Here is a 27,451-nt window from a genome sequence, read left to right on the forward strand (position 1 = left end):
GTAATAATAAAAAATAATAATTATTTTTATTAAATAAAATGATTGAACCATACGATCATTTTAAAAAAAAAATTATTGTTGGCATTACTTGCATGCACAATCGGCCACTGATTCCTGTGATGCATGCTTGATGAATAGAACAAACAAATATAATTGATTGCATGAACAGCGATACAGTGCATGCAAAAAATAATTTCTTTTTGTAGGAGGGAATGTCGCAATAAAAAATTTTGAAGTTCAAAAAATAATAATGTCCGAGGGAAAACAACGGCCTGTTGTATGGGAAATAATGGCAAACAGAGGAAAATAAATGGCCGTAAATTTTTTCTATGTTATTAAAACCAATAATATAACGAGGGTTTTATTTAAAACCATGTTGGCTGGATAAGGCTAGTCTTCTCAAGCACAGCAGTACGAAAGAAAAGAATAAAAATCCGTGATCCCATTATCACAAAAGCTTAATGGCTAGTGTACGATAAAGAAATGCCTGTCCTGAGACCAAGGTAATATGGAGGGCCGAGACCGTCTGCCTTCTTTTGTCCAACGCTCGCAACCAGAACCATGCATGGCCGCTCCTCATCAATGACCGTCAACACTCAAAAAGGAATGGCATGGGAATTAACATAGACACGTAAATGACGGAGCTGAGCTATTGAGCTGGGGAACAGTACGTCCTTAACCCCTCTCTGGAGGAACAAAATGAAAACTTTCATTCTTACATGAAAGCATCATAAACGTGACAGCTAAATTTCTGGTTTGTTTTCACGAGCACGATAAGTAATTTGGGTTTCAAGAGAAGAAACAAATAAAAGAGTGAACGGTTACATATTCAACTATGACTGTAAATTTTCAAGAGAGAAGAAATATAGTACCACATACTCTACATCTCAAAAACCAATTTCTTGAATTGAGTTATGCATTGCATCGCCCGGTCAAACTCAGCACTCTCAAGGGCAATGGTGAAGCGGCAGTAGTTGGGTATTCCAGTCCATAACCCACTGTTAATGCATAAACCTGTGGCTCTAAGAACAGCTTCCCTGAAATTACTGTCATCCAGCTTGGCTTCAAAACCATCTATCTTGAGCATTTTGCCAATATAAGCTGTTGGTTTTGCCACCAAGGAAACACCACCGCAGCAGCTAACAACATCCCATCCACAGTTGTGAAGTGTCTGCAACAGATGGTAAGATGTTAACAAGAAAGCCAAGGAAAACTAAAGACAGATAAATGAGAACAAAATCAGTTTGCTTATTTTCCTCAAAAAGAATTCAGTTGCTGGTCTGCCAGAAGGCTTCGATCAATTTGACTCTGTCGGTTCAAGCTCCAAGATCAAGGTCCAACAAAAATTATCACTGCCTCATCTATATGTTGGCCAAAAGCCTAAGGCTAATGTATTTTTCTTTTTCTTTTTTTTTTTTTTGTGATTAGATCTATAACCCTTCACAGCTCAATGTCACTAATACCGAACTATCATAATTTCCGATTTTCTGATAAGTTGTAAAATAAGGACAAATCCATTTTTTTACCGCCATAATCAAAAGCACAACCAAGACTTGACAAAGTCAAAACTCTTGAAGAAAAGTTCAAACAAAGGTCGCAATATTCATTCACCAGTTCACCGGGTAACCAAATCATTTGGCATACTAAATAGGATTCTGAAACTGTTAGATGCTAAGATGCTAATAAACATAGGAGCATACATGCAAACACATGGATACTGAATGGTGTTTTACTTAGCAGGTACCGCACCTCCGAGCTTTCAGGTTTTGAGCTAATGACTAATGAATTTTAGCTCTTTTAGGAAATAAAAATAAGAATGCTATCTGATTTGAGCTGAGAAGAAATTCAAGATGCAGCATGACATGAACAACAGACCTTCATTAGGCGGTCAGAACGGTTCTTCAGAATTTTTTTCTGTTCAACAATGGCTTCAACAAAGTGTTCAGCCTTTTGCATCCTAAGACCCAACAATTTCTTGATAGCATATTTCACAGTGCTATGTGGCCTGCTCAAGCTCGGGAAGGTATAGAATGCATCGATCAAGGAAGAATCATTCAAAATCAAGAACCCAAACTCAAGCCCCCCAGTCAGCAACTCAAAAGACAATCCTCCAAGCAAAGACACACAGAAAGATGAACCTGAGCATGCCAGCATGGAAAGACTGCTTTGCAAATCCCATCCACCCCAACCATCAGTATTAAATTCCAAACCTGAAAAGAAAGTATCAATCACCACCCTTGCTCCAAACTTGGCACAAACTGTAAGTATATCCTTGATCTCTTCATTGCTGTAGAGCAAGCCAGTTGGGTTGATTGTGGGACCAGATATATACAACCATGGCCTTCTTACTGTCCCAAGCAATGTGGCAAGTGTCTCTGGCACAAGTTTAAAACCTACTTCTGAATGTGTTGGGATGGTCATGATGTTTGCTTTCATGAACTTTGCTGCAGCAACATAATTCCCGTTAGTGCCCGAGGGGAAAAACAAGGTGCCTTTTTCTTGTATGCAGCAAAGAATGAGTTTGTTGAAAAGTGCGAGGTGAGAATTCCCATAGATAAACTCTGAAGAGCTATCGCATGAGAATCCATAGCTATTCATGACTAGCTGCTGGATTTCAGAACGAACATCAGTTTCAGACTCAACCATGTTCTGCCTTGCAAAGCTTTCAAAGATGGAAGCTTTTACAGCTGAAGGTATTGTCAGGAAGCTTTGATCTACATCCATGTGAATCACTGTAGAGTCATTTATGTCACTAATGGACAGTTCAGCATCATTTAGGGTAGATATGGCAGAACCCGCAAACCCTATCATCTCTGCAGATTTTGCATCTGCACATTCCCTCTGCAAAATGAGCACCACAGCATTTAAAAAAAAAAAGGGTTAAAACAAAAGATAGCTAGTCTTATACTACAAAATTATCTTTATTGGCATGGTTTTGGGAAACAATTGAGGAGCTCTATGTGACTTTTTTTTGCATCTGACTTCTATTTCATTTAATCATTTCATGAAATACTGCCTAACAATTATTCTGAGTTCAAATGAAAAATATACAAGACGGTAATCAACTTAATGAATCAGTATTTCAGTACTGATTTACTCACCCCCAATACAAAACATATCTGGTAAGTAATGTGGAGGTGGATTTATCACTGACAAGATGTTGATGGAAGATTATTAAGCAAATCTCAAATAAACAGGGTAAGTGTTGAAAGTTGCTGTCTTGTCAAAATGGCACCTCTAAATATGGGCTTGAGTAAGTCCATCCCAGTTACATCAGCCTAAATACACTCTATATCTGGTAATGCAACTGCCAGGTGTTTACCAAAGGTATTGTTTATGTCAACAACAACAGAAAATCCGAGCAGATTGATCTAATAGAGAGAAAATGGCAGCATAAGAAAAAAAACAAATAGGCAAAGAGCATTTCTTTGCTTTCTGGTCAGTAAGAAAACTGCCTTTCAAGCTAACGAAATTACTAATCTGTTACATCAGTTTGTTTACCATTTTTTAATGCTGAATTGTCATCGTGCTTTAACTTTCAAGCAAGAAAGAAGTAACTGACAATCACTTGCAGCAAAGACTAGGAAAGTGAGTCAAGTGCAGGTGGCAGAGACACTTAATGCAAGGGAAATGTCAAAAAAGTCAAAAAGTTATGCATCTTGAAAGTAGAATACATAATTGTCATGTAAATTTTGGAAGCATGCTTCAGCTGAATAGCTCTTCCTATGATGAAAATAACTGATTAACTCTTATAATGGTTCTTTGTATGCACTAAACAAAGAAATTTTCTCTACATGTATAAACTAATGCACAAATTTATCTCCTCATGGTAGGATAAGATCAAACTAAAAATTGGGAAAGTCACATGACTGGAAATCCTTAAGCATGCAAGACAGACACCACCTTTGCTTTTGAAGAAACAAGAAAGACTTTTCATCTAAGATGTGTGTCACTTGTGCTTAATCACTGATTTATATATCAAAGCTAATAAAAACCTCAAGCTATAGGGAGATGATGGAAAATAACTTTATGTTGGAAGAAGCAAGGCCAGATTTATCTTCTAAGAATTCAATGCACTTACAATCAGTGACTGTATCTTTCAAAAGCTAGAAGACACTTCACGTGCTGAGGTACTAGTAATATCTTAGTTATACATCCAGTTGATAATTTAATTTATCCTGCATGTGTAGCAGACATATACGTACTATTAGGGTGCGTACCCTAGCAGGCACCACTCAATATAAAGTAAAATAGGTGGGAATGACACTTAAAACTTAATTAATGATTAGATGGACAGATTCCTAAAATGATTTTGGATTGACTAAAAATGTGGTAGTTGGAAAACTGACTATTAGTCACGTCTATAGTCACTGGTAACTCTGCATGTGCCTGTGCGTGTATGTTCGTGTTGTATGCTACTATGCTATTAGTGTTGCATGGAATGCTTAGCCACCTCTATAGTCACCAGTAACTCTGCATGTGTGTGTGCATGTACATGCATGCATGTCGGTGCATATGCATGTCCATGTGCATAAGAGAGAGAGAGAGAGAGAGAGAGAGAGAGAGACCTCTGCAGGTGGATGACGATCAGGTATCTGAAATGCCAAGAGCTCATGGAACAGACAACCATAGTAATACTGACTAAACAAAGCTGTCTGCCCTTCCAGTAACTCCACAGTCTTTGATAATGCCTTAAAGATGGTCTTTTCTTCAGAAATAACAAAAGCTACTTCCAAGTCAGCATAAACCTGAAAATGAGTGTTTCTTCCACTGTTAGAATATTTAACATTTAACACAAGCTAAAGAATAATTTCCCGCATAGGACCTTGACCACGTTCATGGTTCAAACAAGCTTAAAGCATTCACTTTAACCATGAAAAAAAAAACTAAAACAAGAAAACATCATAATTAATCCCCAACTAAGCAGCACATCTGGCCATGTTAACGCTCAGAGCATGATATAGTCGAAGTTTCCAAGCAATTAAATCTATTTAAAGCTAAAAAGAATAAAAGGAACCTAGATAAATTCAGTCTATCAGTACTTACATCTCCTTTAGCACTCAATAGGGTAGACCTTGCATGAGATGAATTCTATCTTAAAAAGTTACTTCTTGAGCACAAAGCTACTGGTGAAAGGTGTGTGTACCTGATTTTTTACTAGACCACACAAGATGGCTGCATGTGAGGGCAGAGTCCTTCCAGCAAGATATTTCAACACTCCATTAGATCCAGGAAGACTAGAGAGCTCAAGATGGTCTGATATATCTAGAAAAAGCCGGGAACCAATCTCTCTTGTAACATTTAACAGATTTTCAAATGCGGAGCTAGTTACGGCCTCAAAATGAGCCATGCCTGTTATGACAACCTGTGGTTTTAGTTTCTTAATCAACTCAATCATCAGATCTGATTGGCGTGGGGCCTCGATTACAGTGAGGGTGTCCTCTACACTCCCATTGTCTACACTTCCCTGGAGAAAAAAGTAACAACATGTTACATGCTTTCAATTAATGGCATAGACTTCCTCTTCCATAAGAGCATTTATTTTTACAATACATCAAACAATCAAGTTTGTCAAATAATTGTTTTAACATGCATATATAAATTGCACTGCAAACTTATCTGTTGAACAATTTCTGTACCTCAATTGCCAATGATGTTAGCCATTGCTTGGGCAAGTGTCTGGTCAAATGTTCATCAACAACAGCAAGTTGTGGTGAGAACAATCGCAGAGCATTCTCTATCGCCACAGCTCTGGATGGGAATACTATAACATTCTTGTGCACCAGAAAGAGCAAAGTCAGAAAGCCACTCTTAACCTTGTATAAAAGGTAACATAAGCTATTGGGCTTGAGTCCAAGGTTCAAAAGCCGAAAGGATTTTTTTTTTTTTTGATGAAAGCCCAAAGGAAATTCAATAATACCTTGCATTTCAAGCATCTTTTGGAACCATATTCCATCCCTCATGATCATATTTACACATTTGGTCATATAGAGCACATCTAGTTCACTTCTAGAAGCAAATTCGTACATCTATCTTTAGAATAAGACGTACATCTATCTTTAGAATAAGACAGTAAAGCTAGATAGCACTGCACATTTTGAAGTGGTATGCCAATTTCAATATGCAATTACTAATATTTCATATTCCCACAGATACATGATAATGTCATGAAACAGGCTAGGAAGTCACCCTGTATAACTTGTAAGAGTATAAACAACAAAAGACTCTAGGCAACATGCAGTTGGTTAGGGTCCAGAGTCCAAAAGAGCAGTATTTCACGAATAATGGGGATGCTTCAAAACTGTTACGCACCCTGGTTACAAGAATGAAACTACCAACAGAATAAAACACACAAACACATGAATTTAAAAACAATTGATTTAAAATGGAAATTGTTACTCAATGTTAAAGCTATTAATAATGACATAATAAAAAAATTATCATTGTTTTGTAATATAAAAATATTATTTTAAAAATAGCAAAAAAGATATAATATAATTTTAGATACTAGTGTCAATCTAGGGTCTCGTTTGCTGCTCGTGATCAATGCAATAAATATTACATAAGAAGTATTAAAATTTATGCTATTTAATCTTTATTATTTCGTATTTGATACTTCTTATATTCTTTTTCAGAATTATTAATTATTTACAAATCAACCAGCGAAGACCCCAACATCCAACATTTGCAATAATAAACCCAAGATGAAGCTCAAATTCAAAGTCCAAGCCCGTAATGTGCAAACCGAGTCTTCATTCCGAAGTCTCCATGTGGAATGCATGCGGAACAGATGCACGTTGGACACGGAACACGCGAGATTAAAAGCCAAGGAGATTTTGGAAAAGTAGAGAGTTGAGAGGAGATTTTGAAGAGATTTTGGATGAATTAAATGGGCATTTAAAGGAAGTGGGACCTATGGTTTATTTAAAGCAATAGAAGAGAAAAGACAAGGCGCTGGGCTTCTTCACATGGCTGGGTGTGGGAGGATTTGAAGTGGGACTGATTTGAAAGTAGGCTCACAGGAGAAGGCTGGGAGCAAGCGGGGGCATGCGGCGCACAGCACAGGTCGTGGGCGTGCGGGTGTGGTTCGCGAGTGGGTGCGAGAATGAGTTTGCATTCGGCTTTATGTGGGTCTTCAAGCAGGCAGGGCTTCATGCGAGTACCTGGGACACGACCTGCGATGGAAACAGAGAAGTTAGAGTTGTTAAAGAGTCTAAAGAGGAAAGAAAGAAGGTGCCCTCTTGAGTCTCTCTCCCTCTCTTTCCTATTTAACCAGCTACCCATCCATCCATTCATTTTTTGCAAATAAAATCCTAACCATTCATCCACCCTCCTCCTTTAGTCCCACATCTAGAAATCCTGAAAACCTCTTCCCTCCTAACACCTATAAAAAGACCTCCATACCTCAACCTTGAAAATCAGTTGAGAATCCAAGAATTTGAGGGAAACCTTCAAAAGCCTTTGCAAGGAGGAGAGAAGGGATCATGTGCGGCTAAGGATCTTCGTCTTCGGGGAGTAGATGAGATTTTTAGTGTTTATATTTTATAATTTTTCTTTATGCAATTAAAGTTTGATTGTAATGATTTTCTTTTCATGAATAAATTTTTTTTCATTGCTTCAAGTATTGTGCTTCTTGTTTAGACTATAATTTAGATTTTTGAATAACCTATGATTATGTAAAGACGAGTCGTGATCTAAGGATACGATTTATGCTCAGCGATATAGATTATATTCGAAATCTGATTATAGATTATTTTATTTTTATGATTTGAGACTTTGAATAGCCTATAGCTACGTAGGGGCGGCTCAAGGTACTACGATCCGTACCCAACGAGATAGGTTATGCTCGGGGATCAATCATAATTTTAATAATTGCATATTGAAGAAATACTTTATATTATACTAAAAACTGAATCGAAACCCTGAGATATCTTAATCTCTTGATTACTGGTTTTAATTTAATTTGAATTCTAATTTCTAGTTTCAATCATATTCCCACTTTTTCATATTTTTAGTTTTGCAATTTAACTTAAACTCTAATAAAATCTTAATTAAAATGTGAACATAACCCCATTGATCTCCGTGGATTCGACCCTGACTCATCCTATCTATATAATTTTGAGTTAAGATTTATTTTTGACCGCCTACGACAGCGATCAAATTTTGACGTCGTTGCCGGAGATCATTGGTACGGTTAGTTCATAAAAGTATATATATATATAATAATTAAAAAATTCAGCATAATATATTAGGACCTTTTTTTTTAGATTTAAAACATCAAACTAACTTGTTTGGACATTCTGTTTACATTGCATTGCATCTTCATAAACTATCTTAAGGGCAAAATTCTAATCAACATAAGATAGGGATTTCATTATCCTTGGCCTACAAACCACCATCCTTCATATTCATCAACCTAATCCTTTAATTTAAAATCAATTAGACGTTGCCTCCTAAGAACTCGAGCTCACTAGGACAAGAAACCTTAAGAGTTGGATCGGATTAGAGTTAGTCAATTGATTGATGTCTAAGGAAAGTGGTTCAGAGATTACGTCCAGAAAAAAAGTGGTTACTTAATTAGGTCCGTTGAGAAAGCACGAAGAACCTCCCATCGATCTTACACTTACCTAGCTAGTTAGTTGGTTAATTTCTGACTTGAAGGGGTTGAAGGTGACCTTGGCAGTTAGGAGCTGTTTAGATCTAGGATAACCCTTAGCCATGATTGATTGTCTAACTTGATTGCTAACTTACATTAAACCTAACAAAACTATTCGCATCTATTTTTTAGCTTTAGGACTCTCTAAGCTCTCATCTTTAGAATTTTTTTCGTCTCTTTTCTTTTATTTAAAATCTATAAAAAAAATAAAAAAAAAATCAAATACATAGACCAGGGTTACCCTAATTTTGTGGTTGCATGGTCGGTCGTAGATCACTACAGTCAGAACTACAACCCCTAAATCCTGAAATCGAGAGAACCCTTAACCCACACTAAGACTATAGATGCACATAGCAAGACTGACCCACTACGCCAATTGAGGGAGTACTTCACTCTTTCATCATATACCTACTCTCCGTGTATCCAAGTACCTCTTATAGAAGCGATTCAATATGAGATTAAGTCCAGCATCATTCAAATACTATCATCTTTCTATGGACTTAGTAATAAGGATCCGTACAAACATCTGGATGAATTTTTTGAGATATGTTCTACCGTCAAAATTCAAAATCTCTCTGATGAGGCCCTTAGGTTGAAATTATTTTTCTTTTCGCTTAAAGATAAGGCCAAATATTGGCTACATTCATTAGATTCCATAACAATTTCAACCTAAGACCAATTACAAAGAGAATTTCTCAAGAAATATTTTCCAATTGGGAAAACAATCCAAATTAGAAAAGCCATCACTAATTTTTCCCAATTAGAGGGAAAAATATTTAATGAAACTTGGGAGAGGCTCAAAGACCTCATCCGCAAGTGTCCACACCATGCCATACCCAAATGGCAACTGGTCCAAAGCGAGCATGAGGCTTGACAATTATTCGAGACCCTGAGCGAAAATTCCATACATTACATGTCTGCCACGTCTACAGAAGCTCCCAGGTTAGGACCCAAAAGAGGTGGAAGTATGAGATAAGCCACTCCAATAGACATCCATAGCAAGGTAGACGCACTATCCAAGAAACTCGACTAACTACTATAAGTTGGTCACACCTCTTCCCCATCTGTACAATCACAAGATGTTTGTATAATCTGCTCGAGTCCTACTCACGCTATTGGTGATTGCCCAGTAGCCCATCAATTTTCTGAGCTTGTACAAGAGCAAGCCCACCAAATCCAAACCCATACTGTTCCTAGACCAAGAAACAACCCGTACTCCAACACGTATAATCTAGACTAGAGGAATCACCCAAACTTCTCTTAGAAACCACAACCTGTGGTCAACCCGACTCCCTACAGACCTAATCACCAGGGGATGCAGTTCAAGAACACATCATACCCTCAGTATCAGGACGCCCCTCAACCTTCTCCTAGCAACTATAGTTCTGATTTCGAGGAGAAAATTCTACAAGCTTTAGCAAGAATAGAAATCCACTCTCAGACTCTTCAATCTCACATGCAATCAATAGCAAAGCTAGAGACCCAAATAGGTCAATTAGCTAATGCCATCAGTAGAAGGGAGAAAGGGAAACTACCCAGCTAATCCATAAGCATCCTAGGGGGCAGTATATGGGTGAAAGCTAGAATATCCACGAAACCTTTCCCAAGCAAGCTAAATCTGTGATGACCCTTAGAAGTGAAAAGATCTTAGAACAGCCAAAAAAAGCCAATACGTCAGGAACCCAAAACTCAGATCAAACTACCAAACAATAAGGAAGACCCCAAGGAAAGGGATGAACCAATTTTCCCAGCACCTACACTTAAAGTTCCATTTCCAAGTGCTCTAGAAACATCTCTACCTTCAGACAAAATGGGGGTCAAGATGAATCAAATGCTCGAACTGTTTAAACAAATTCATATCAACCTTTCTCTTTTAGATACCATCAAAAAGTCCCGAATTATGTTAAATTTCTGAAGGATTTGTGCACCCAGAAACATAGATCTAAAGCACACATCCCCAAGAAAGTCCGTCTCACTGAGCAAGCTAGCTCAGTCTTCCAATACGCCACATCGCCCAAACTTAAAGATCCTAGTGCCCCTATCATCTCCTGTGTCATAAAGGACCTCACCATAAAGAAAGTTTTGTTAGATCTAGTGGTGAGTGTCAACCTTCTCCTAAGCTCAGTTTATGAACTTTTTGGTTTTGGAGAATTGAAATCCACGTCAGTTACCTTACAATTAGCTGATAGATCCGTTAAGGTACCCCTTGGAATGATTGAGGACGTGTTGGTCAAAATGGATGAGTTCTACTTTCCCATAGACTTTCTTATTTTGGAGATGAAATTTGGAAGCGACCCTAAACAAATCTCAATCATTTTAGGCCGACCCTTCCTTGCAACAGCCAATGCTTGCATTAACTGTAGGACAGGAGCCATGGACGTATCGTCTGAAAATAAAAAATTAAGGTTGAATGTGTTCACTGCTATCATGGGACCGCAAAGTGATGAGTTTAATGAAGTAAATGTACTAGAGGAACTTGTAGAAGAAGCCACCCCTGCCATACCCTCATAAGACCTTCTGCAAGCCTGTCTAGCTCATTTTGATATGGACAACTTCGACATAGATGGGTACATGGAAGAAGTGAACGTCCTGTTAAAGCCACCTATTTTCGCTCTACCATGGATCATGAAATATGAGCAAATGCCCCATCCCTCTATCATACCTATAGCTCCTTCATTGGAGGCCCCACCTACATTGGAACGAAAGCTACTCCTAGTTAAGTTAAAAAATTCATTCCTAGAGCCTAGTGTAACCTCTGACCAAGAAGTCCAAATTGTAGGTATACAAAAAAAATATGAAGAAGTTATTAAAGGGACAATCACTAACCCAACAATGGACCGCCCAACGCGAGTGCTGCCTCAAGAACCAAATATTGTAGTCGTTAAGTAAGATAGTCCTGAAAACCCTACTGAGGATCCTTCCCGCAAATTTGAACTGCGCTGGAATAGATGACGTAGAGAAGCTGAGTGATCTGTTAGACCCACCATGGATAACAAAGCATGAGCCATTTCCACATTTGTCTGATATTATCCTTGCCCCCGTACTAGAATCAACACCTACCTTGCAACCCAAGCCACCTCCTGCTACCAATAATCAGGAGATACGTCATGTAGGTACACAAGAAGAATATCAAGGAAATCTAGTGCAGAACATTACCGATAGGACTTCGTCCAACCATCCACCATGGCTAGATAAATCCAGTAATTTGGTGGATCTACCATCTAGAACCACTTAAAAGATCCACAGTCTGGCTGAAGACTTTAAACTTAGCGTTCCTGAGAGGCAACCCAGCTTTTTGCACTTAATTTACCCTTTTTAGTTTACTTTCTCTTTAATACTGATAGCTAGGTTGGAGGAAGAACCAAATCTTCAAGAACGTCTGAAGAATCCCGCTGGACCGAGAACACATTGAGTCAGGTATATTCTTTCCTGTCTCTTTTTACTTATTGCATCTTTTATTTTCTTTTCTCCATTGAGGACAATGTCGTTTAAGTTGGGGGGAGGAAAACTAATTTAATTAAGTCCTCGAGTATGGTCAGAAATAATTAGTTTTGTGTATCCGAATTTTGTTGATTTGAAATTAAATAGGCACCTTAATCAATGAGTGATTAACAGTCTAGATAACTTTAGAGATACTAAGGCGCAAATTATTAAGAAAACTCAGTAAATGATAGGATTTAGATCAAAAAAAATTTTTGGAGTGATTCCAGAACCTTCCATCCATTGATCTCGATGACAAATCTACTTCATGGGGGTATGAGTGGAAAGGTCAAAGTATGCAAAAAATCCATCTTAATAAAATAGATTTTTAGCATTTCTCATTAATCGGATCTTTTTGCCTAAGTAAGCATTGTTGTTCGGATCAAAAAGTGAGAATGTGAAGAAACCTCTTGTAGAGTCAGTTTTAACTCATAGCCTTTTTGATTTGAGTCAGCAAGCCTGAGGGATGTTCTACACCTAATGCCTTAAAGCCAATTGATTTGGGAGTCATTGGCCAAAACTCGCTACAAGAATCAATTAGAAAACTTAAGGGGTCAGGATATTGCACCGCCTGTACATGTAAATATTCTTTAAAAAAAAAGAGAGAAAATAAGGAGACTAAACTATAAGAAGATATTACACCAAACCCACACCAAGTTAGAAAACTTAAAGAGTGAGATAGGAGTAGGTGAAAGAAGATCTCCAACAATTTCTATGGCTAACACTCAACCACTAATTGGGTTGAATTAATAATCCAATGAAATATCTCTTTAATAGTCTGACCAAGTATCAGCTGCCTTTAGGAATGCTTAAGATAACTTTTAATGCAAGGATGAGTTGGTACACATTGCTAATTTATCTATTTTACTTGAGAATAAGTAAAGTTCAAGTTGAGGGTTGTGATTAATGTAATAAATATTACATAAGTATTAGAATTTATGCTATTTAATCTTTATTATTTCGTATTTGATACTTCTTATGTTCTTTTTCAGAAATTATTAATTATTTACAAATCAACCAGCAAAGACCCCAACATCCAACATTTGCAGTAATAAATCCAAGATGAAGCTCAAATTCAAATTCCCAGCCCGCAATGTGCAAGCCGAGTCTTCGTTCCGGGGTCTCCATGCGGAATGCACGCGGAATGGATGCGTGTTGGACACGGAACACACGAGATTAAAAGCCAAGAAGATTTTGGAAAAGTAGAGAGTTAAGAGGAGATTTTGAAGAGATTTTGGATGAATTAAATGGGCATTGAAAGGGAGTGGAACCCATGGTTTATTTAAAGCAATAGAAGAGAAAAGGCAAGGTGTTGGGCTTCTTCACATGGCTGGGTGTGGGAGGATTTGAAGCGGGACTGATTTGAAAGTAGGCTCACGAGAAAAGCTGGGAGAAAGCGGGGGCATGCCGCGCACAGCACAGGTCGCGGGCGCGTGTGCGTGGTTCGTGAGTGGGCACGATAATGGGTTTGCGTTGGGTTTCATGCGGGTCTTCAAGCAGGCAGGGCTTCATGCGAGTACCTGGGATGCAAACTGTGACGGAAATAGAGTAGTTAGAGTTTTTAAAAGAGTCTAAAGAGGAAAGAAAGAAGGTGCCCTCTTGAGTCTTTCTCTCCCTCTCTTTCCTATTTAACCAGCTATCCATCCATCCATTCATTCTTTGCAAATAAAATCCTAACCATTCATCTACCCTCCTCCTTTAGTCCCACATCTAGAATCATGGAATCCTCCCTCCTAACACCTATAAAAAGGCCTCCATACCTCAACCTTGAAAATCATCCAAGAATCCAGGAATCCAAGGGAAACCTTCAAAAGCCTTTGCAAGGAGGAGAGAAGGGATCATGCGCGGCTAAGGATTTTCATCTTCGGGGAGTAGATGAGATTTTTAGTATTTATTTTTTATAATTTTTCTTTATGCAATTAAAGCTTGATTGTAATGATTTTTTTTTCATGAATAACATTCCTTTTCATTGCTCAAGTATTGTGCTTCTTGTTTAGACTATAATTTAGATTTTTGAATAATCTATGACAATGTAGAGACGAGTTGTGCTCAACGAGATAGATTATGCTCGAAATCTGATTATAGATTATTTTATTTTATGATTTAAGACTTTGAATAGCCTATGACTATGCAGGGGCGGCTCAAGTTACTACGATCCATACCCAGCGAGATAGATTATGCTCGGGGATCAATCATAATTTTAATAATTGCATATTGAAGAAATACTTTATATTATACTAAAAACTAAATCGAAATCCTGAGACATCTTAATCTCTTGTTTACTAGTTTTAATTTAATTTGAATTCTTATTTCTAGTTTCAATCATATTCCCACTCTTTTATATTTTTAGTTTTGCAATTTAACTTAAAACTCTAACAAAATCTTAATTAAAACGTGAACATAATCCCATTGATCCCTGTGGATTTGACCCTGACTCACCCTATCTATATAGTTGGAGTTAAGATTTAGTTTTGACCGTCTACGACAGCGATCACTACGTAATACTATCATAGCAGCTATTGTGAACATATGAAGGCCACTATCTTATGCTATGTTTAATAACATCAAGATGGTATCCTAGTGCATGAGGCTCCTACTAGTGCAAGATCTAGGAGGATAGGATGCATGCAGCCTTATAGAGAGTTGTTTCCATGTTTTGAACCTATGACATCTAGGGCATGGTGGAACAACCTTATTATTGCCCCAAGGCCTACCATTTGCTTAATAACATAAAGAAGGTGCCCAAAACCATTTAAATAGACTTAGTTATGTTGCAACAGCCAGCAATTAAAAGCCCAAGTAAATTGAACCACTTTCCTTTCTTTATTATTATTTGTGTTTGTGATTGATGAGGCCCATAAGTGATTTTGGTCTATATCGAGGTCTACCAAATTGATACCGAGGCTCATACTGACTAGTGATCAGTTCAATACAGTACAAATCCATACTATGCCATTCCGGGACATACCAAAATATAGAGAAGGAAGGGCGGGGAAGCACAGAGTGGGGGGGGGCGAGACCAAGGCCTCCTAGAAGCTTTGAGAGCTCTAGATCCAGGGACAAAGACTGAGAGAGAGAGGGAGGGAGAGGGAGGGAAGGAGAGAGAGGGAGGGAAGGGACTCATTTGGATCTTCCACCACCTTGTAGGCTTTGAACAAGAATGGAATAGTTCAAATAGGGATAGAGCATCGAACAGAGCTTTGAAGAGGTCGGAGGAGGTGGCAAAAGAGGCAAAGAGAGGGAGAGAGCTTCAAACTTCAAACGTTGGAGGCATGTGGAGTGAGCAGTATCCAAAGGAGGCTTCAAACATAGAGATGAGGCTGCAAAGGTGGTAGCCATGGTTCGTCGAACTGTTCCGAATCGGACGGTTTAGGGCCTTCTGAACCATACTGACCGCCAATCGAGATGGTTTGCCCTTCCCAATCGGAACACTGGACAAGGAAGAGGAAAAGAGAGGAAGAGAGAGAGAAGACGAAAAGAGGGGGCGCCGCCGTTGGATGGCTAGTAGTAGCCTATCGAGGCCGTCGGAGGACCAACGGTGGCCCGCCGAAGCCGTCAAAGGACTGCAGAGGCCTCCGCGGCTCCATGTTGTCTGATAGGATATTTAATCGAGAGAGATAGAGAGAGAGAGAGGAGCGAGAGTACCGAAAGGAGGTGCAGCCGGTGGAGAGATCGTTGAAGGGCACCAAGTGGCCACCATGACCATTGGATGGCGAAAAAGGCGCAAAGGAGCCACAGCCGCCGAACTAGAGCAACCACCCCTATTCATCATGTTTTTTTAAAATGATGATAAATAGTGAAGCCGACAATGAATTTTCTGACTTCACAGTGGTCAGAATTTTTTAAAAGAACCCCATGAAATAAGGCAATCCATGCCTCCAGACTCGTGGGCCATAATTTTGTTGTTCGACAGCCACGGCAGCCAACCGGAGGTCCTCTGACGGCCTCTCCGCCGGCTTCCCTTCCCTCCTCCGGCCATCCTCTCCCTCCCCCTCCTCTCTTTTTTTCTCTTCTCCGGTTTCTTTCTTCGCTTTTGTATTGGTTCACGTCAGTCCAATTTGGTACGAACACATACCAACTCGTACCGTCGATCGGCTGGCATGGGTCTCAATACCTATTCCGTGGATCTTGGTGGTAGGCTGGTAGATTTATATATCGAATCGATAGGATGAATCGTGCCAATAAGCAACCAATTCGGTTCGGATAGGCCCTAAACCAGCCGGTTCGATATGGTTTGCCAAACCTTGTTCCATGCAACCATGAGTAGCTCTCCTCTAGGATTCCTATCCATGAGGCAGCCAGCACCCACACTTTCCCCCATGAAAAAAGAAACCTCCCTCTCTAGGCCCTAGAATCTGATCCCACAGTTTTGGTACAATCACCAAGAGATTCCAATAGAAGATTATGTACCCGATGCTGGCACCTTCAAAAGTAAATGAACATTAAATCATGTATTGCTGTGAGGATTAAGAGAAAGGTGCCAACAAGCCCTAGTGACAAGGGGAAAAATCTGCAGATTTCAGCATCCTAAATAGTTGGAAATGTCAAGAGACTTAACATAAATTCATGGATGACAACTAAGACTCGGACATACTACATCATACATTTGAGCATAGTGGGCTGCAGAGAACTACAGGGAATAGAAGAGTCCTGGATAAATGTTAAATAGGAAGGACTAACAGACAAATGCTTATGCAATCCCTTGTTCTTACAGTTTAGCAGTCCCAATGCTTATGCAATCCCTTGTTCTTACAGTTTAGCAGTCCCTAAGCTTTTTTGCAGGGCATAAACATGAAGGCTATACATCTGCAATTTTCATAATCCCCAAGCAATGGTGATTCGGTGTCTTGATGACACCACAGACAGAGACCTTTTTCTTGAAATGAAAAAGAAAAACAGATATCAAGTATCAAAAAAAAAAAAATCAAGTATGTAGCAGAGAAGACAATGATCAAGAAATTGAAATTAAGACTAGAAAGGTCATGAACTAGTCGACATAATAAAGGTGTAAAATAGTGCTCAAAGCATGACTATTTTTAATTGTGAGTACACGCATATAGAATAATAGAATCAATAAGCTCTAGGAAGTCATGATTTCCAAAGTTTGATGTAGTTGAGGCATGCATATGCTTGGGTACTCTTTACCTATTACAAAGGACCAACCACTTGATCCTCAGAAATCTACATGGGCAGGCAAACACACAAAAATACAAAATAAGGAACATAACTCAATCATATGTCGACGAGAATTTCTTACATTGGTAGTTAGTGGGATATGATGATATATCTTCATAAAACCAGCAACAAGATTACGGAAACACACGGATCCTGCTGGAGGTTCATACAGAAGAAATGAGTTCTCTTTGAGAACACTAGCAAGATAAGCTAGAAATGGTATCTTTTCATCAGCAACAGACTCATCATCAAATGACAAATCTAAGGAGCTGCTGACCTCCTGGAAGCCATTTTTCAGAAAAGCAAATATTGTTTTCACCTGACAATATACTACCACTTGTTAGGGGCATACCTTTTACTCCAGACTATAAATATCTATCAAAGGGACGAGCAGAAGTAAACAAAAGATACACCTGATTTGGTTGGCGAAGTCGACAACTATACACAGATAAAGAATGTGAAATACGACCACCAGACTTGACATATGCCCAGGCAGTACGTGCACAAATAGGCTGATCACCAACACGACCCATAAAGAATTCAAATCGATGTGGACTGTTCTTTTCAATCTCTACCAAGGCTGAAATATCTGTATCAGCAGCCTGCAACAATACATTTCAAGCAGTAGCATTTCAGTTAGTTTTTCACTAAAAAAAAAATGTCTCTGAGAAAAGCATGATATGTAATAAAAGCAGAAAACAGATGAATACATCGGATTTCCAGTAATACAGGCTGTTCAGTAGAGAAGAAGAGTCTAAGCACTATGAATCCTCCATGTCTACTGCTAGGCAATAGTGCATCAACAGAAACAGGAAATATCAGCAATTTTCATTAAGAATGTTCAACTTCACCTGCATAACTTTTGTCTGCCACAGCTTAGTGATGTGGAAACCACGGCGCTCAAACAAGCGTTTGCATACGCCTTGGCCTGGACGTCCTCCAATATTAAAGATCATTATACCCATGGGTTTTATGACAGCAATTCCTTCCTCAACTGCCCGAGCAATTAAGCCTAAGCCAAATTGGTCCTCAACAAAACCCTGGATACATTGAACTAAGCAAGAATCAGTAAGTATATGAAAACATCTGGCAATGTGACAAGAAAAATGCTCACTTCAGTTTGAAAATAGCCAGCAACGCTCTTGAATATTGTTAAATAATATAAATTAAGGACATCTAAGCAAGCCCTGTCAGTTTTTTATTAAAAAATATAAATTTATTCCTACAACATAGTGTTATAACTAGCATCATATTTGCAAACTATGGAGTAATTAGCAATTACCCTCTATTTGATATGAAGGATGGATTGAAGGAAAGATGGATGGAAGAGGAACGATGGAGGGAGAGGATGGATGGAAGAGAGGATGGATGGATCTTCCATCCATCCTTTCATAAGATCCATCCATCCTTTCATATGTTTGATAAAATATGGAAGGATGGATAGAGATAATTCCCTCTATTTGGTATAGGAGGAATGGAAGAAAAGATGGATAATATTTATATAATATTCTTACTAAACTACCCTTTGATAAAAATATTATTATTATCAATTTATAATACTTATTTATTAAAAAAGTAAACAATATATAAACTTATAATTATTATAATCTATAATTATATGAAAAATTATATAAATATTTAATTTTAATTTAATTTAATAACTAATTTTATAAATTAAATATTAATTAATTATATAAATAACTAATTATTTTATAATTTAATTTAAATAGTTAATTAATATTATACAAAAAGTTAATTAAACATAGTAAATAAAAATAGAGAAATTGAAAATAATTCTAATTATTTAATTATAATTATCAAAATTATGTACTGAAATTAAAGTAATTAGCAATAAAATTTAATAGTATATGATTAATAGTGTGTGTGTAACTAATATGAATGAAAAAGTAAAAAAATATTAGTTTTATCAAAAATTAATGAGGGATAATTTTATCAATGCAAAAATCCATCCATCAATGCTCCATCCATTCTTCCTTACCTCTCAATTTGGGAGGATGCAAATTGGTGGTACAAAGTGGATGAACAATCCCTCCTTTTTCATCCATCTTTCCTATAACTTTTTGAACCCAATGATGGATGGAAGCCATCCATCCTTCCAACCTCATCCATCCATCCTCTCATGATCCCAACCAAACATAGGGTTAATGATGGAGAGATTATGAATTGGTCCCAGAAAATATAGAATCTTCTGTTTTTGTAGTTAAATTCTTTTGCCTGGACCGTTGAATTAAATGTAAAATCTTGCAAATGAATTAGCAGCTCTTCTTGATGCTTCAAAGTTCAGACACTCACTGAATTTTGTTATGCTGCTATGTTTGTTATCAATTTTTTTGATTCATAGGATTCACGGATTCAAAATTTAAAATAAACCACAAAATAAACTTACAAGAAGAAGATAGCTACAATGCAAGGGTATTATCATTTTAAATATTACTTCCAAATTTCAACAAACCCTTCCTGATCACTCTTGTTCCCTAAAATTTACAAGAACATTGTGGTCTAAGTCCCACAGACAAATCCATTCCTACATTCAATCCTGCTTGGGGCTGCTTATTATGTCCTTCCCAAGTTGGTGGCTAGGGCCAACTTATGCAAAATGATAAAAAAGGTAGAGTTGTGTAGAGTCTTATGTATTTAGGTGTCTTATCTGTTGGAGGAATGCATTTTGTTGAAAAGAGAAAATGGTAAGATTGATATTGTTTTTGTGTAAACATGTGCAATCACTGTAATTTGTAACATAGCAGGGAGAACCATGATAGGATTTATGTCAGGTTGTTAGGATTTGTCTCCTAGTACATAGTATTTATTCAAGATCGTAATGCTTTGTCACCTAGCATGCTTCTAAGGCCCTTTGAAGCCATTAAATATCTTAGTATTTTTTTCATTGCACTTGTTCATGACCAATGTGCAGAGCCATTGGCAACACTGATATGTTGTCCATTTATGACAGTGCTTATGTTGATACCGTGGTAACATGAACCACTTAATCTATTTTCCCATTCTTTAAAGGTATGGCACTTGGAAAAAAAGTTTAATCTCGTAAAGGCAGATCAGTAATATTAATGACTCCAACCAAGTCAATGGATAATTCATTTATTATTTTATTCCCAATGAAAAGACAAATTCTTTGTATCTCTCGTCAGAACCTATAGTCTAACTTAGCAAAAGCCAAATTAGACTTCAACGACTCTAATTGCTTGTCCTAGGAACTGCCACACTGACTCTCCAATATTTCATCCAAGCCACACCCCACCCCCCCCTGTTAATCCATGAATGGGCCCTGTTGATTGTTTTTAGATAAATGTCCAAGTGAAAAACTTAGACAGTTCTCTTGAAGTTTATAATTAATTTTGAGATATTATGAAAATCATCCTTCAAAGACTTTAAGAAGCATCCTTTCCATCTTTAGTTTAACAATCTTTCATCCAGGCTATGATTGCTATAAAATTATTAAACTCCCTTGATTTTTTTTTTAATGGTTAGAAAAGGTTTTACACTGAAAAACTTTATCGTCTTCAGACTATGCTTTTAGCTGTTAGCAAGCAAGAGGATGATAACAAATAAGAAGTGTACCTCTGCCCAGTCAACAACCTGCCTAAAGTTCTACATAAATCAGAGCGCAAAAAAATCGCATATATCACACAATAGATCAATTAGGTGAAGTTTAAATTCTAACCTGAAGAGCACAGTAGTTACTCAAGGAATACAAAAATTCCTCACTTGAATTTTCAGTGATCATCTTTGACATGGCCTGTGGATTTGGGTTAAGAATCTACAACAATATAATATCGGTTAGAGTACAGCGATAAAAAAAATAAATCTGACAAACTATTTATGCAAAAAGTAAAAAAAAATGATTCTTATGGATTTGTATCAATTTTTTAAGTCAATATACTTGAATACTAGCAACTTGTTCCTTGTAACTTTGACCTTTTGATTGGTACCTGAGGTATGCATCCAACAATGCGATCAAGTTCAATCTTATTATCTCTACAATAAGCGAGAAGATCAGATTCATGAAATTCCACCCTATCAAGCAAAGTCTTCCCCTCTTCGTCATAGATAGGAAGCCCATTTTCATCCAAAGCATTCAAGAATAAATTTATCCGTGCAACTTTGACAGCTCTTGGATTTATATCAAGCCCATAAACCTGTCAGAAACCACATTAGCTTCCAGTGGAGTTTGAGTGCCTAATTAAAGACTTTTCTCTAAAAAAAAAAAAAAAAGACTTCTACAAGATTCTTCAAGCAACGTAAGTAATTACAAAAGAGAAAAACATTATGAGTGTCAAAGATGAAGATAATGTGCTTGAAAGGTGACGTTCAAAGAAGATAAGTTTTACATCAGTGAGCAACTCATAAACAATCATGTATGATTAAAAGATTACAACTTATCTGTTGCCCATGGTAACCACAATTTTTTTTTATTGCAACTGGAATTCCAATTAAATACTAAGGTGCGCTGGTACAATATGTCTTGAGGGATGAATGTGGTTCCCTATTATAAAACTGATGTTCTTCTCTATTTCTTTAAATTCTTTCCATGTCTAGGGAAATCTGAAAAGGTTGCCCCACGGTTATATGAGTTTGAAAATTTAAACAAAATGCCAAAGTTTCCCTTCCTACCAACCACTCTTTCACAAGTTTAAACAAAATGCTATATTTCTCTTCCTACCGACGACTATTTCATATTTGATTGTATACTGCCCTCATTCGTAAAGCCAATCCATGTAGGAAATTTGGTGCCATCATGAAGACTGAAGAGTCCATATATAGTTGAAAGCTGGTTATAGCACATTCTTCAATTTCAATCATCATAATTTCATCCATTAAAATCAAATCCTGTAGCCAAGGACTTCAAGTTAAGTTAGAAATTTTTCTAATAGTAACATAGTTGCTAAAATGAAAACAAATACTAAATAGCATCACAGGTACCAGGACACAAAAATCTGGTACCATAACCATAACCATCCAGCCTTTTCCCAACTATTTAGAGTCAACTTTATGGATCCTCATGCACCAAGAATTGAAGAGATGAATATCTGATGATCTTAGAAAATGAAAATGTGAAGGGAAGATAAGAAAATAAACAGACCTTTAATGGGGACCACTTTTCAGCAATTGCAATGGATATCCAACCATTTCCACAACCAAGCTCAGCAACAGTCTTGTCCTCAAATATGGAAGCAGGATGCCGATTTATGCCTTCATAGAAAGTAAAAGACCAATCTTCTGGAATGAAAATGCTTGGGATCTCCATCATTGTCAGTTTCTTTCTCTTCTGGTAGCCTTCAAGCAATAGAGAAGTGTCTAAGATAAGTAAACAAGAATAGGTAACTACAAAAGCTTTTGAAGATAATACACAACTTGAAGCTGAGTAATGAGCATTCAACCAACACAGACTTAGACTTCACTAATTATGGTTAGTACTTTGACTTGTTATCTAAGCTTCTCTTTGGAAAAAATTTGAGAAATTAAATCAGTGAATTCTATTCACAAACTCTACTAATAATGCAAAGCTATAAAAATGAATTCACATTGTGCTCTTTGCTTTTGAATGAAATCCAGATTGTGCTCTTCGTAGTGAATAATAACATGTGACAAGCAAAAGGTAAGTGAGTGCTCTAACATAAATATCTAAAATCAAAAGAGAATAGCAGCTTGCAACCTTATCGACTTTTTTGGCTTGCACATTGGTACAATTATTAGATTTTCTCCTCCAAGGGTGATTAGATTTGATCTAATTTTTCCAAGCATCCTTCCTCCATGTTAACCAACCACATATAATGAGACAGAAATCAAATATACAAATTCAACACACAATTACCTCACCCATCAAAGTTTTGCTGTTCCCTTGTACCTCCTTATCTTTCTTTATCATTCTTTTGCTGTTTGATAGTTCCAAAATGCAAGTATATCCTTGGATTATTTTGACACAGAATGGTTATTATAGTCTCGCTAATTAATATTTTGCTCAAAAGTCCTTGCTGAACTTTTTTTTTAAAAAAATTGCAAATATAAAGTGTGTTGAATTGTTAGAACTGAAATTAATCAATATAAATTATCTTGATAAAAGATAGAACCAAAATTGGGCTTATCTATGCATTGGGTTCCGGCCACGCAGTGGAAAGTGATTTTCAAAAAATTTTAAAATCATACAAATCAGTAGTTCTATCACATAAAACTACCGAGCCGGAATCCAAACCCCAGAATCACCTTGCCGAAATCGATCAAAGCAAAAATAAGCATACATAGGAATAGAATTTTATACTTTCACTAAAATAAAAAAATAGCATGTTGGTGTTCTCCACAAGACCCCAAGGTAGAAGTCCCCAACGTGATCTACACGGAAGTTGGCGAAGGTCCTTCCCAACCGGTACGCTGCCACAGCCTTGTCCCCCGAAGAACACTATCGGCTTCGAACTTGCATCACGATCGCACCAAAGCCCAGTTACTTCCGATCTTACCACCAGAACGACACCAAAAAGACACTCTTCAGATGTCACACAACCTAGGATTTGATTTTTGGCTCCAACATATAAAAAAACCAAACCCCAGGACACTCAAGCAACACTTGCTGAAATTCTCACCACCCTTCTTGCAACTTTTGCAACTCAAATTTTTTTTTCTTTTTCCTCAGAATTTTTTCAGAATTTTTTCTATGTTTACCACATCCCTCCTCTCTGATTTTAGCCAAAAATCTCAGCAAAAATCATATGGGGCGTCCCTTATAAATAGAGGACCGAGGGACGTCACATGGGATGAAGGGGCGCCAACCTTTGGCGCTCCAACTTCCCACGTGCCAAATAAATTCACCGAGTGAATTTTTAGCGTTCCAGATACTTGCAGCAGAAGGACTCTTCCTTCTCTGCGTGCCATAAAAAATTCAATTAATTTTGACGTCAAAATGTAAGAGATCTGGTTGGGAAATTATGACAATGCGTAAAAATTAAGAGCCTTCTTTAAGGACTCTTCCTTTCACACACCAAAAAATAAAGGGGCGGCATTTATTTTTGCATGGGTTCTGATGGGCTCAGAGGACTCCTCCATTTGAAACTGGTCCAAGTTGGATAAGGATCCAATCCAAATTGACCCAATCCCATTAAGTCAAAGGCAACTGGTCTAGGTTAGCTCAAACACTTTGAACCAAACCAATTTAGAACTTGAGTTAATACAATGTGCTAGCATATCAAATTAACCCATAGAATTTACATTAAACTCTAATTAGATAAGATCAAGGTCAAATCCCAAAGTGTGTGACCCATTGGGTTTCAAATCTAACCAGCAGTGGACCAAGACTTTCGATATAATCCTAATCTAATGAGATTAACTCATCCGAAAAGTCCCAATCAACTTGGACTCTTCCAAATTGACTCCAGAATTAATTTTTTTAATTCTGATGAATCCACAAGTCAAGATTGACGTCTAGCAATATGTCATGACTATCCGGAAGATTTAAAATTTTGATAAAAAATTACCAAAATATCCTCCAGTGGCAAGTTTCCTTGTAATTCAATCTTTCAATCAAACAACATCCCAAATGAGCCATGGACATGAAAATATGTCAAACCCAATCACTTATCATTATGTATCTCGATCAGAAGGCGATGATTCAGTTGATAATATATTAGAAACTCTTTTCTAATTATCATCCTGCTTTGGCCAAAAATTTCCGAATCAACGATCTATGAGATCGCATAGGATGTTTGCTCCCCTTATTAGGAGTGACTGATTCCTTATTGATCACTCATAACCTTCATGCACTCTTCACCATATCCAGAACACCCCATACAAGGATCAGAGAACCAAGTTAGGAAGTGGACCAAAATATGGATCCAAATACACAAGGTACTATGGTGACCTCGACTCTAAAGATCACATACACAACTCCCACTAGAGAAACATCAGTTGATATGTAAATAAGACTCCATCTGAAATTTTCTCGCAGGTCAATTCAGTGAACTCATTCTCTAACGAGCACCCATATCCTTATATTAGTGTCACCACACAAGTGATTGTGAGATCAACCACCTTCATTTCTGAGCATACATAGGACATGCCAGTCTTACTGGTATCATTGATCTCCGACTCAATATACCAACGACTAAGAATATTTTAGGTTAGGGCTATCAAGGAATAAGGTCTCACTGGCATGGTATCATCACGGCCCTAAAACTATTGTCCAAATCTATGGGTTTATTATAATCTTAAAATAAATAAGATGCAATAAATAATGAAATAAAAATATTTTATTTTATTAATCATAAATATCAATTACATGAGTCTAGAAAATAAATTACAATAAACACCCTATCGCATCCCACATGCGATTGGTTTGTAGGGCATTATTCTTTCACTATGGAGGCATAAAAGGTCCACTCATGGGACTTGGCTACCCAAATTTAACCAACCTTATCTTTAGCAAATGCATACTATTAGGTCTTTCACTTTTTAAAAACTTTGATTACTTTTCACTTTAGCAAACCTTATCGAGAGCTACAATATGTGATCTTTAATAAATACAAACGTTGAAAGAAAAGGAATACGGTAATCAGAGCCGTTGACAAGTGCCGAGAACTCGTAGGTTGAAACAGAGCAACTCTGCTTTTAATGGAGAATCGAAAGTCGTTTCTTGGAAAGTCCAATTATAAAGATTTGTCCGACAAGTTAGTTAATATAAGCAAAGATACAAATAACAAAGCCCTCAACAAGCAAGAAAGATTTCTAAAATTGGGTACCGAATGATTGGAACTATATAGATTTGTCCTTGCTGCCAAATCGAGAACAAGAAATCTGTGGCGGTAGAAATTTATAAACATTAAAAAAAATTCAAAAGAAGGAAAAAGATATGTATAATAGATCTCTTTTCGCAAGCATCCAAAACCAGACTATGACATATCAACGATATAACGATAGAATAACGACAGAGCGATGGGTGGACAGGGATCCATCAAGAACGGTCAGATGAATCTGATCTGCAGACAGGAAAAAAGATGAATAAATACTAACAAATCTTAAAAACACCGTAAAAGATATTAAAACAAACACTACTACGCATATAATACATAACGATGATGCGCATAATCTCCATCAGCTTAAAAGACGAAATTGTGCAAGAATTGAGTCCAGAAATCTCAGAAAAGAATCCTAAATGAGTCAAGAAATCTCAGAAAAGAATCCTAAATGAGTCAAGAAATCTCAGAAAAGAATGCTAAACGAGTCGAGAATCCATCAAAGGGAACGATCATAGACAAGGAAAGAATAACCGGTAGGGAGGACCTTCGAAATCGGCGAGGAGGAGGTCATGGATGCGGAAATGGTAGGTGTGGAAGCAACGCTCAGCGGCGTCCTTGGAATCGAAGCGGCGGCTGAGGGTGGCGAGGAAGATGCGGGCATCCGATCTGGTGGCGGGGGACTCGAGCCGCTCGAGGAGGGCCTTGAAAGCGGCGTAGGCCGCGTCCCCCGATCGCTCGCACTCCTTCAAGAACTCCTCCGTCGCCGCCATCAGAGAACCCTCGCCAACCTTCGCCTCCTCCACCTCCTCCTCTGGAACTCTTCCTGCTTCTCAGCTACGGTGGAAGGGGAAGGGAACAGAGAGTGATGAGGAGCGAGGAAGGGCGGGGGGCTTTAAAACAGAGTCGATACGTCGTCCCGTGTCGCTTTGGTGGGCCACTGGAGTGCCGGGATCTGGACACCGCCTACGATCTTGCCGAAAATAGCAGCACTGTGCTTTCGTAGTGGCTGTGTGATGTTCTTTATTGGTTGCTGGAACTAATTTGGAAGAGACGGCCATCCTGCTGCGTTTAAGCAAGGGCCGGATCCCATTGGTGGAAAAAAAATATTATTTTTTATGCTTCATGAACCACCATCATGTACCATAAATATTATCAATTTGTTCCTATGGCCATATATATACCATCAGTCTTATCTACTTGTCAAAAACAATCATATCATCTCGTTTCTTTAATCATCACACGACCAATCGTAACTAATTTTTTATACAATACATAGGGTAGGGACTAACTTGTCTATCAATAAACTAATCAGAGTCCACATACGGTATAGAACATAGTTTTAGTTCACTAAATATTGTTATAATCACCTTGATTTGGATTTTTA

At 37.7% G+C, this 27,451-nt stretch overlaps 1 protein-coding gene and 1 non-coding gene across 2 annotated transcripts; both read right to left on the reverse strand.

Annotated features, from left to right (window-relative positions):
- Positions 1–626: 626 nt before the first annotated feature.
- LOC105051560 (methionine S-methyltransferase) lies at positions 627–27,063 on the reverse strand. Its single transcript, XM_029266610.2, has 12 exons — positions 26,612–27,063; positions 22,428–22,621; positions 21,277–21,483; positions 21,009–21,104; positions 18,163–18,351; positions 17,725–17,913; positions 17,394–17,630; positions 5,640–5,774; positions 5,147–5,467; positions 4,569–4,748; positions 1,876–2,841; positions 627–1,171 (listed from the first exon to the last, which is right to left on the reverse strand). The coding sequence occupies exons 1-12, from the start codon at positions 26,835–26,837 to the stop codon at positions 881–883; spliced, it is 3,231 nt and encodes a 1,076-aa protein (XP_029122443.1). The 5' UTR covers positions 26,838–27,063; the 3' UTR covers positions 627–880.
- Positions 9,385–9,490, reverse strand: LOC114914530 (small nucleolar RNA R71). Its single transcript, XR_003801875.1, has one exon. It is a non-coding gene; the product is annotated as a small nucleolar RNA R71 (small nucleolar RNA).
- Positions 27,064–27,451: the final 388 nt, after the last annotated feature.

Source organism: Elaeis guineensis, chromosome 9 (genome assembly GCF_000442705.2).
Source record: "Elaeis guineensis isolate ETL-2024a chromosome 9, EG11, whole genome shotgun sequence".
Classification (NCBI taxonomy): domain Eukaryota; kingdom Viridiplantae; phylum Streptophyta; class Magnoliopsida; order Arecales; family Arecaceae; genus Elaeis; species Elaeis guineensis.

Excerpts from the sequence above, each read along its gene's own strand:
- LOC105051560 (XM_029266610.2), bottom strand. The coding sequence starts at position 26,837 with ATGGCGGCGACGGAGGAGTTCTTGAAGGAGTGCGAGCGATCGGGGGAC. Across the intron at positions 17,631-17,724 it reads GACTTCGCCAACCAAATCAG|GTGAAAACAATATTTGCTTT; the intron begins GTGTATCTTTTG and ends GTATATTGTCAG. Across the intron at positions 5,468-5,639 it reads TAACATCATTGGCAATTGAG|GGAAGTGTAGACAATGGGAG; the intron begins GTACAGAAATTG and ends TTTTTTCTCCAG.